We start from the raw sequence: 11,912 nt of genomic DNA, 5'->3' as shown, positions 1-11,912 counted from the left end.
TTTACATCTTTGAGATGAATATTCTTCATTGAATTTTTTATCAAAGCTGATTCTACCTCTTCCTCTTGAACCTCTTTCTCTTCCTCTACTATGTTTTCCACCTCTTACTGACAGTTCACCCTTATTTTGCTTACAATGGTAAGGTTGTCTTTCAAAGTTTTTGGATCCAATATTAAGCTTAGACTGAAAAGCATTTTCAACTGATTTTTTAAGAATACAATATCATCCTTTGCTCAAATGATTTTAATGAAACACAACAACTCTTAGATACTCAATTTTAAGATGTCTTTCATTTCTTCTGTTACAATCACTATTGGGCTAAAATTTTTAAGCAAGGTAATAAGAAGTTTCTCCATAACCTTTTTATCTGCAATTTCTGTACCATAGCTCTTCATTTGATTAATAACTTCTGTAAATCTAGTAGAGTATTCTTTTAAAGAATCACTTTCTTTCATCTTCATATTTTCAAACTTTCTTCTAAGGGATTAAAGTTTAATAGCTCTTACCCTCAAATCTCCTTTGAATTCTAGCAGCTAAATCTCCCCAGCTTCGTTATAGCTTTTGTTGCTCCCATGATTCTCGGAAAAATGAAATCTGATACAACTCTCTATAGCATGGAAAGTGCATTTGCATTTTCACTCGGTCTTCTTTCAACTGTCTTTGTTGGGCATATGCCAATGCAACTCCCTGGTCTAGTTCTCCATAGCCATTCTTAACATAGCCCCCAAATCAACTGATAAAAATAAGGTCTTCATCTTCAAACATCAGAAGTCATAATTTTCCCCATCAAAGATTAGTATATAAGGCTTCTAGAAACTCATTGTTGAAATCTATTTGAGTTTGCTGTGAATTTTTCTGGCCAGAAATTCCTTTCTTCTTCTTTAGATTTCTAACTGAAACACTACGTTTAAACACCATATTTTGGTACACCTTTTAAAAAACAGAAAATGAGAACCCAAATTTATAAAATCCAAACTTAATATATTTATTTAAAATAAATGAGGATTTTATTCACTTTCTTTTAATTAAAGGTACGACTTTTAACCATAGGTATTATTTTTTAATAATATAGATATTATCTTTAATCATCTAGGTATTACCTTTGACTCAAAAGTGTATGTATAATGACTAGCTTTCAACCTTATAGATGTCGTCCATTACGAGCCTAATAAACTCTTGTGGACTTAAAATGCATTTACATAGTTAGGAGGAACTCACACATATATAGTGTCAAAATTTCTTTCCCTATCCATGTGATATATCACAATCATTTCATGAAAACACAACATCCTTATCATGTAGGAGTTTGTTTGGTGTTGTAAAGGGTATCTTTTTGTTTGGCTACACAATCTTATGGAATATGATGAGGACATTGTGTGTATATGGGAAGGATGATTGTGATATCCCATATTAGATAAGGGAAAAAGTTTCTAACATTATATGCATGAACTCCTCTTGACTGTACACAAAACCATAGTTATATACAAAGAGTAAGACACTATACACAACACATTATCTTCAACAAACATACCTATAATTTTAGATTATAGAGTATCTTGATTGATGATCATAGTTTTGATTTCATATCCTTGAATTAACCTTAAGATTTAGGTAGGAAACTTGTATATCCTGATACAAGCTCTAAATTGTTACCTTAGGCAAGTGAAATCATCATAAGAGCTATTTAAATGGTGAGGAAAGTCACATCTTTCTAAATCATTTTCAGCTCTTTCTATTATATTTTTCAACAAATATTAGTGTATTTTGGTGTAAATTTATTTCTCACTTGTTTTCACATTTAGAAAACAAGATTGGTTGGTCAACAATAAAAATGGGCAACCCAGAAGTGGAAAAATAGCTGTTTGATAATTGAGTCTTACAAATCATGGGATTGATGAATCTAACCACTATTACCACACAATAATTGAACTCACATGACATATGCCATGAAAACTAGTACTTGGTTTTTACTATGAACAATCTATAGAGAAATAAGAAGATAGAGAAAATATGATATAAACTTCTCATTGATAATTGATGAATATATTTATATACAAATAACGTTTGAGGGGATAAACATTGACTAATTAAACTTAAAAGGATAAGTCTATCTTTTACTCTAATTCAAATATAAGTCTATTTTCTACTTTAAATCAAATTAATAATAATTATTTTCTTTTCTAAGTCAAAGTCATAATAGATAAATATTAATATTTAAATTAAGGATAAACAGTAACTTTCGTTAACATGCCCCCTTAAGATGGAGCTCTAATAAAAAATTCCAATCTTGGTTGTAAGAGAAAGAAAACAATTGTAGTGTAACGGTTGAAAATTAATGACCACATGTTGCATATGAGAATGAAACACTAGGTTGGAGTATAATTGCATTGCATTGACATAAAAAAAAAAAAAAAAATCGTAAGTTGTTGAGAAATCTGAACATGTAGTTTGGTTAGTAGAGAGCACACCCAGTTGAGTTCAACAACAATAACAACAACATATCTATACTCAACTTTTGTGGAGGAGCGAGCAGTTGTGCATTGTTTCTTGAAGCTTTAGGAGATTGGATTGTGTCTAAGATACATAATGTAAATACTAGCAAATGAGAAATCATCCTTGTTGCCTGGCCAATTGGCATCTAAGAAAGCATGCATAGCTAGTGGAGAGTCTTGATAAAGTAACATGCCATGATAAGAAATACCACAAAGATAGCACAAGAGGAGCTAGTGAAAAGCACAACGTTAGGTAGTGGGTTAATGCATGAACTGAGATAGTTTGTTTACTATAAATGCTATGTCAGGCTATGTAAGACACAAGCATTACAAACGATGACACGATATTCAATTAGATTATAAAGAGCAAAACCAATGTGAATGAAAAGCAATGAACTTGTAAGAAGTAGTGTGGAGACAAGGTTTGCTTTAGCCATCTTAATGTGGGTAAGAAGATCAATAATGTATGGTTGTTGAGATAGAAGTAGTCCATTTTGGTATGGATATGAGTTCCCACATGAGATAATTTGTGGATGTAAGTTTGAGGGGAGGTTGAGTGGCAACATTAATGGTGATAAGAGCACCGGGGTAAAGTGTGTTGGTATTTTGAAAAATGATGATATTGGTTTGGTCGTTAGCCATGGATTTAAGGCTAGGATTTGTAGGTGGCAGAGAATTGGCAGATGGGGAAAAAGGTGATTGATGGGAAGAATGATGATTAACAAGAATGGCTTTGAAATGAGAAGTAGTGTGGTTGGTAATTGCTTTAATATTTGGTGGCCAAGGGGCTTAGTGCTCTGATACCATATATAAAGAGAAAAAAAAGGAGAAAGTATGACATAAAATTCTCATTGATAATTGATTAATATTTATATACAAATAAAATTTGAGGGGATAAATCTTGACTAACTAAAATTAAAAGAACTAGTCTATCTTCAACTCTAACTCAAACTCTATCTTCTACTCTAATTTAAAAACAAATTTATCTTCTACTCTAATTCAAACTCTATCTTCTATTCTAAGTTAAACTAATAATAGATAAATACTAATATTTAAATTAAGGATAAACATTTACTGTTAATAACACAATTTTCCTAGCATACATTAATTGTTGTTCTTTTAGACGTTCATAGTAAAGGATGCATGAGAATAATCAAGTAGCTTCTTCATTATCTAAAGTTTTTTACTATGAACAATTTCCCTTGCATACAAATTATAGGTTAGGATTTTGTAACTACAGTTCAATTCAATAATAAGGAATTCCCAATCTATTTTAACTAAATATCCTTCAGCTAAAAGAAGAATATGTGATCCAAGTCAATCTTAAATGATGTAGATAAAATAGATCGAGCTTAAAAGCTTGGAGAAATCTTAATTATATACAAGACCTAAACATACACATTCCTATAACCATGCAAAAATTATTTAATTAAAAAGAAAGAGAGAGAAAAAAAAGACAAGATTCAAGCCCTATGGGGCACATGTTGAATATCTTGCCTCTTAATTGGGTGATTTAGAGCCTCACATATGCCTAGTTTGCCATTAAATATAGGAGAAGCAATGGTGCTAGTTAGAGAAAGACTCATACATTGGTAAATTTGGAGAAATTAAGAAGATTGATGGACACTGCACATATTAAAAATTCTAGATTAACTAGCTCTCCAAAAAAAAAAAAGAGTGAAAAGAAAACAACAAAGACAAATGTGAGAATAGTTATAGTTACATACAAATTAATGACAACACACATATTGAAAGACAACAATGCATCACACATTAATTCTTTGTTAGGACGTGTCTCAAATTCCTTATTGGAATATATTTATTTTTTGTAAAAGGAATATTATATGGAATATTTCTTAAGTTCATATATGATTGTAATTAGATTCTTCATTGAATAAGAAAAAGTAATAGAAATATCTTTATAAATATTTTAGGTTATGAGAGGAAAAAGTTATGAGAAAAGTATGAGCTTGTAAAGACTATATATGGTAGATAGAGTTCTAAAAAAGAGCAAACGATACTTGATGGAACAAGAAGACTCGTGGTTTAGTGTGTAGATGTGAGGAAGAATAAAAGACACCTAATGGAGCAAAAGGGTTCATAGTTCAAGGTGGAGATAGAAAAAATAGGAAAATGCGAGATATTGAGACCCAATGATTGTATTTGTTTTTATCTTTTGCATTATTATTTACCGCATAATGGAATGTTATCTCTCATCCATGGTAATAAACATGGTTGACCAAACTATGTTAAATATTTTATACCTTTGTAAGAACTATTTTATCTTTGTTTCTTGAAATTAATAGATTTATATTAATGCTTTCGTTAGCACAAGTGGTATCCAAGCTAGGTTGAAGATGTTTAAAAGCTTATGTTGAATGTGTTTAGAAAAGCTTATGTTGAATATGTTTGGAAAGGCTTAATTTGGTTGAAGATGTCTATAAGAGCTTTAGTTGAAGATGTTTGGAAGAAATTAACCTTGGTTAAAGATGTTTGGAAGACCCTCGATTAAAGATGTTTGGATGACCCTCAATTGAAGATGTTTGGACGAACCTTATTTGAAGATTTTAGGAAGAGCAAAAAAGAACAAAGCACAAAGGATCTAGAGAATTGCAAAAAGGAATTTTTGTTAAGATGGAGTCAATTATTCTCTTATTACAAGAAGCAATAGGATCATTGCGCATGACAAGACCGTGGTGAATGAAGGGAACCATGGAATATGAGGAGAGCAAAATGCATGAGGAAAGCAAATATCATGGAGAGATAAAAGATTTATTTAATGAAATTTTACTCAAGGTGAGGATTGTTGGAGGTATGTTAAATTTTTAATTAGAATATATTTTTTATAGAAGGAATAATATATAGAATATTTCCTAAGTTCATAAGCAAAAATGTAGTAGAAATATATCTATAAATATTCTAAGTCATGAGAGGAAAAGGTTATGAGAGAGATATAAACTTATGAAGACCATACGTGGTAAACAAAGATGTGAGGAAGAACAAGTGACACCCATTAGAAAGAGAGCTCATGTTTTAAGGTGTAGATGTGAAGAAGGGTGAGAGATGCCTAATGAAGTAAAAGGATTCGTGGTTTAAGGCAAAATATAAAGAGTGGAAAAATGTGAGAGTATTCTAGTACCTAAAGATTGTATCTATTTCTATCCTCTATAATATTATCTAATGTATAGTGAAATGTCATCTTTTATTCATGGAGGTAAGCATGGTTGGTTGAACCATGTTAAAACCTTGTTTATCTGTGTGAATGATTTTATTTTTGTATTTTTCTATTAGTATGTTTGCATTGAAGCTTCCACTGAAACAACATTCTTCAGAGTGCTAGAAAAGTTATACTGAATGCCTTCTGCTTGTGGACATTGCTCTGAAGACTAGGAATGCTCTGCCAGTTATCCAAGATTTTTTATGGGAAACATACATTTCTGTAGTTGCTCGAATGCATTTTTCATAGACAATAACTTAGAATGCTATCACGTCGCTCAAAATTTCCCAAAAGGCTCAAACCAGATTCAAAGTGTGGCGCCCTTGGGATGGCCTAAAATTTTAAATTTGTTGGTGGAACCCGGTTATACTGGAGATTAGGTAAGGATACTTAGGGTTGTAGGTTTATAACCAGTAGGTTTTACCATGATCCTATTTAAACGTTGTTTATACTGAAATGCTTCTCCATGGCATGATTGAATATCTCCCAAAGGAGAAAAAAAAAAAGCAAAGCAAATATACCCCCAAAAGAAAGAGTAAAGCAAATATATCTGGCTTTCCCTTTGTTGGATTGTTGCCTTCATTATTCCTGCTTTCTTTAATGCATCGACCCATTTATTTCTAGAAACTGAAGCAAGGAACCGACACTACTTTATTTCTCTTTTCACTTTTTGTGTTTTTGAGGAAATAATATTCTCACATTTGATTTTGCATGCTGATAAAAGCTTCCAGGTAAGGAAGCACCTAATTATCATGCATAGATGCCATTCATGTGACATTATATGCAGATCATGCCCTTTTTTTTTTCCTGGGTCCATGTTGCCATCAAACTTGACTACTGATCATCTCTAAAAGCTTAATTAGTCCATTGATTGAACCATTTAATAAAAGAAATTGGTAGGATTTACCTTGTATGAAAACACGTTTTTGATGCTTTTATGAAGTTCTATGCGTGGTAACAAAATTCCTGACGAGTCAAATTGGCAGGATCCAAATCTGGATCTTCAGTCAGAAGCAAATGCTCCGGTTTACTGGACCACCCAATTTGATAAAAGGAACGGGTGGGATTTGCAGTTTGGATGTTTGGATAAAAAAATTCTACACGGAGTAAGAAAATTATTTGGTGCCAAATTCGCGGGACCCAGATCTGGCTCTTGATTTAGAAGTAACTGCTGCTTCTGCGACCACCCGAAAGAATAAAATCGTGAAACAAGATGATGAGTCACGAAAGCAAGTCTTGGTCCAAACGTTTCTGGATTTTAATTATGGTGGAAGCAAAGAAGTTGATTCACTGAGGTCGCTTTATTCGTTTGTGAAAGGGTATATAAAGGGCAAGCAGTCTGCAAAAGGAACACAAGCCATCTTCTCTTCCGTTCTGCCTCAAATCTTAGCTACTTGCCTTCCTTTGCATACCCAAAATGGAGATTACAAACAAGGCCATCACAGGTCCATTGCAGCAAATGCCCAACAAACTCAGCAACCCAAATCCAATGCAGCCAGCGATCAACCCAACTCCAATGCATCCAGCGATCAACCCAACTCCAATGCAGCAACTGCTCAACCCAACTCCATTGCAGCAACTGCTCAACCCAACTCCATTGCATCAACTGATGAAACCATCAGCAATGCAGCAACTGATCAACCCATCTCCAGGGCAGCAAGCGGTCAACCCATCTACAGGGCAGCAAGCGGTCAACCCATCTACAGGGCAGCAAGCGGTCAACCCAACTCCAATGCATCACGAATTAACCACCAAAATCAACCCAGTTCCCTTACATCAACTGATCAGGCATGATAGGAGTATGATAACCATGTCTGATGACAACATGATGGTGAAACAAATTCACGCAACCCATGCTCCTGATGGCCGAGAGTTTGATGTTAAGCCTCTTTTCCAACTCGTGGAAGACATCCTGAATCGGGCTACACCGGGTGTTGATCCCTTAATTTCGGTATAACACTCCTATAACCTCTTCTGTAGTGAAGGCCTAAGTTTCTTTTGTTCAGGCTGCTTTTAATTACTTGACCTTGTTCATTTTTTTCAATAGCCAAAACAAAAGTAAATGCACATACCAACCAAGGGTTCCTAGCCAGCACAATGTCATACTAACTAGCCAACTCCCATGTTATCTACAAAATAAAACACAAGAAATTTTTACGCCATATAGTCATTTATCTACATCTAAAATATTTTCAGAATAACAAACTTTTTACTGCCGAAGTCCACCTTTTTCCTACTATATGTTTTGAGGATAACATCTATTTCAAAATTTCAACTCCTTCACAATAACACTCTTCTTTTTCCAAATGCTCGAGCTGCTTCCATGGGGTGAAATCATTTAATTCAAGAACATTAGAACGTCCACGTTTTAGTTTGTTGTGTTAGTTAAGAGCATATGCATTTGACAATCCTAATTACTGAAGGATACTTGGACGAAAGGGTATGCAGATACAAATTTTCTATGCATTTATAGTAGCTAATCCACTCGTGATTTCATTGCAGGCTGCCCAAACACGCATTGAAACTTCTGATGATAGGACAAATCAAGCCAGTTTCATTGCTTTGCTCGAAGCACTGTCGTTTACCATTGATCGAATTTCCTGCGAGGTTATTACAAAGAACTACAAAAATTCATTTCTTAGAATGACATGCAGAAAACTCATCCCTTATGCATTATACACATGGCATGATTACGTTTTATTTGTTTCTTTACAATGACATGTGGTCAATCAATTTGTATTCAGATAGCATACAAGAGTTTGGGCGGAGGTGATGCTCATGCAACGACACTCTCTATATTCGACCTGTTAACAAGCTATTCATGGGAAGCAAAGCTGGTGCTAACCCTATCAGCTTTTGCTGTGAACTATGGTGAATTCTGGCTCCTTGCTCAGATCTATTCATCCAACCAACTTGCGAAATCAATGGCAATCCTTAAGCAAGTGCCCATCATCTTGGAGCACTCTGGTCAACTGAAACCACGGTTTGATGCTCTTAACAATCTCATCAGGGCTATGGTGGCAATTACCAGGTGCATTATTGAGTTCAAGGAGCTCCCGTCCATGTATATAAGCCAGGACGTACCAGCATTAGCAACAGCAATGACCCATATCCCCACTGCTGTTTACTGGACCATCAGGAGTGTTGTGGCTTGCGCAACTCAGATTACAACCCTCACTAGCATGGGCCATGAGTATGTTATATTGTCTTTGCTGATATATCGTGCTTCAATCTTTCAACCTTAGTAAAGCAACGTATTGCCAACTAAATATCTTTTCCATTTGCTAATTTTCCAAAGACAAAAAATAAATGCCTCTGATTTTGTGGAAGAATTATATGATATGCCACTTAATCCATTGGGAATGCTGGTTAGGCAACAATCATTTTACTTATGACAATTGCAATGATTTTAGGTACTGGACATCTGCTACAAATGAGGCATGGGAACTGTCCACCATGGCTCACAAGATCAATAGCATACTGGACCTTCTGAAGAAGCAACTTACTCTTTGTTACCAATACATAGGTAAGACCACCAACCCTTTCCAAATTTATGAAAGCAAGTGTTGCACAGCTAATGTAAATACCAATGAAATGGATTTTAAATCTGACAAGGGATTGCTGTTTGATGCAGATGATAAGTGGAATGCTGAAACTTTTCAAATGCTTCTGAATCTCTTTGAGAGTATTCACATTGACAACATGAAGATTCTCAGGGCACTGATTTCTCCCAAGGATGACGTGCAGCCACTGCTTGAAGGCTCTACAAAGAGAAGGGTTCACTCTCCAAACACATCACTGCATTACTGCATTGGCAGTAGCACTATTCCATGGAACTGTCATATATAAAAAAAATTATTACCAAGACTTAAAAGTTCTAATGTGCATTTTCTTTTTCCCCTTCGTTACTACTAACCTAAAGTTCTAACTTTAATGCCGCAGGTTAACATAGATGTGCTGAGGAGGAAGAATGTTTTGCTGCTTATATCAGGCCTATCCATCTCCCATGACGAGCTTTCAATTCTGGAACAGATCTATAATGAGTCTCGGGTCCACGGGACTAGGATGGAGAGTCAGTACGAAGTTGTGTGGATCCCAGTTGTGGACCGCTCAGTCATGTGGACAGATGCCATGCAAGATCGGTTTGAGACTCTGCAGGCCACAATGCCATGGTATTCAGTATACACTCCTACACTGATTGATAAGGCAGTCATCAGGTTCATCAAGGAGGTGTGGCACTTCCGGAACAAGCCCATCCTTGTGGTGCTAGATCCACAAGGAAGAGTGGTGAGCCCTAATGCAATCCACATGATGTGGATATGGGGGAGTACCGCCTTTCCGTTCACCAGTTTGAGGGAGGAAGCTCTGTGGAAGGAAGAGACTTGGAGGCTTGAGCTGCTGGTGGATGGCATTGACCCAACTGTACTGAACTGGGTAATTAACCTTTACCAATCTAAATACATATTTAGATGTGCATGAATGAACTCACTTTTCCCTAATATGAGACCAATCGTGAACATTTTTAAAATACCCTGGGAATGTTTTTGTTCCATCAGGTCAAAGAAGGAAAATTCATTTACTTGTATGGAGGGACTGACATGGAGTGGATCCGAAAATTCACAACCACAGCAAAGGCAGTTGCATCGGCTGCACGGATCCCCTTAGAGATGGTGTACGTGGGAAAGAGCAACAAGAGAGAGCAAGTTCGGAAATGCATAACAAGCATCACCACGGAGAATCTCAGCTACTGCTGGCAAGACCTCACCATGGTTTGGTTCTTCTGGACCCGATTGGAAAGCATGTTGTTCTCCAAGATCCAGCTAGGGAGGGGCGACGATGATGACTCCATGTTGAGGGAAATCAAGAAACTTCTCAGCTATGACAAAGAAGGAGGATGGGCTGTACTGAGCAAGGGGTCTTTTGTGTTCGTCAATGGCCACAGCAGCACTGTTTTGCCCACCTTTACCGAGTACAATTTATGGAAAGACGACGTGCCTCCAAAGGGCTTCGATATTGCTTGCATGGATTTCCATAGCAAGCTTCATAGCGATTCTCAGCCCTGCTGCCGCTTTGAGTTCCCGAGCGAAGTTGGAAGGATTCCAGAGAAGATCAGGTGCCCAGAGTGCCTCCAGATCATGGAGAAGTACATCACTTTCGGGTGCTGCCATGACGAGAACGCCATAAGCGCACTCTACTAAGCCTCTGCTTCTGTTTTTCATATGATGCATGCAGGTTGCTTGCGACTGAAATAATTTCATGCGTGTGTTCATTTATTTTGTTTTCTTTGTTTTCCCCTTCCTGTTTTTCCGTGTGATGTAATAAAATTTGATTGCCTCATTGCATCCACATGATGTAGAAGGAAGCCAGCTTGCAAACTTGAGGTGCTGGTGAATGCTATTATCCATTGATTTCCATCCGGGTCCATGTACTCTATATGGTGATTGCTATTAGATGTCGGAGTGTCCTTCAAATATTATCCTTGTGTTGATTATGCTTATGTGTTCCCATGTAGTTGTCACTATAAAATTCAGAACCGAAACTGAAAACCAATAATACGTTCATATAACTCACAATATTATCATTCCCCATGTTTGAAATGATGGAATATAGAATAGAATCAGATAAAGCAAAAAAGGTTGTTTTTGTACAAAGAATTTGTAAAATTTAAGTTTAATATATTAATTACCTAAAAATAATTCGGATTTTGTGCATCTTTTGATCAAAAGTATTATCTTAATTTGACCATCTAGATATGACATAGGTACTAAATTTGATCATCGTAAGTATTTTTTACTTGAAAATACATAAAATTTGAATTATTTTTAGGAGTTTTTATCTTTTATTTTCTTTTTATGCATGAAACCCACTTTTCCACACATCATTTTTATTACTGCATTTAGACCGTTTTCTAGAAATGAGAATAAGAATAAGAATGACAAATTGAATCTCATGGAAATCCAAACTCACTCTCATCATTTGGATTTTACTTTTCTAGTTACCTTCATTCTTATTCAATTATAATCCCAATCCTAAATATCAAACTCAAACTATAGAGATTAAGAGATTTGCTATCATTGCAAATACGGCTGCATGCACAAGCAGCACGGATGTAACACAAGGTGCCTATTGGGTTGCATTTATATAAAAATTAGTTTTTTGTTTTTTATGTTTTGAGTGGTTGTTATGCTCCCATGTGGAGAGAT

At 35.5% G+C, this 11,912-nt stretch overlaps 1 protein-coding gene across 1 annotated transcript; it reads left to right on the top strand.

Moving 5' to 3' along the window:
- Positions 1-7,044: 7,044 nt before the first annotated feature.
- Positions 7,045-11,200, top strand: LOC100244128 (protein SIEVE ELEMENT OCCLUSION B). The gene is made up of 7 exons (XM_003633752.4): positions 7,045-7,660; positions 8,212-8,316; positions 8,454-8,902; positions 9,123-9,235; positions 9,344-9,486; positions 9,652-10,143; positions 10,266-11,200. The coding sequence occupies exons 1-7, from the start codon at positions 7,127-7,129 to the stop codon at positions 10,905-10,907; spliced, it is 2,478 nt and encodes an 825-aa protein (XP_003633800.1). The 5' UTR covers positions 7,045-7,126; the 3' UTR covers positions 10,908-11,200.
- Positions 11,201-11,912: the final 712 nt, after the last annotated feature.

Source organism: Vitis vinifera, chromosome 14 (assembly GCF_030704535.1).
Source record: "Vitis vinifera cultivar Pinot Noir 40024 chromosome 14, ASM3070453v1".
NCBI classification, from domain to species: domain Eukaryota; kingdom Viridiplantae; phylum Streptophyta; class Magnoliopsida; order Vitales; family Vitaceae; genus Vitis; species Vitis vinifera.
This window is presented reverse-complemented; position numbering and strand designations above follow the sequence as displayed.

Bases quoted from the DNA above. Each gene is read 5' to 3' on its own strand.
- LOC100244128 (XM_003633752.4), top strand. From the start codon at position 7,127: ATGGAGATTACAAACAAGGCCATCACAGGTCCATTGCAGCAAATGCCC. The intron at 9,236-9,343 runs GTAAGACCACCA...TGTTTGATGCAG, and splicing joins TCTTTGTTACCAATACATAG to ATGATAAGTGGAATGCTGAA. The intron at 9,487-9,651 runs GTTCACTCTCCA...TTAATGCCGCAG, and splicing joins AAGGCTCTACAAAGAGAAGG to GTTAACATAGATGTGCTGAG.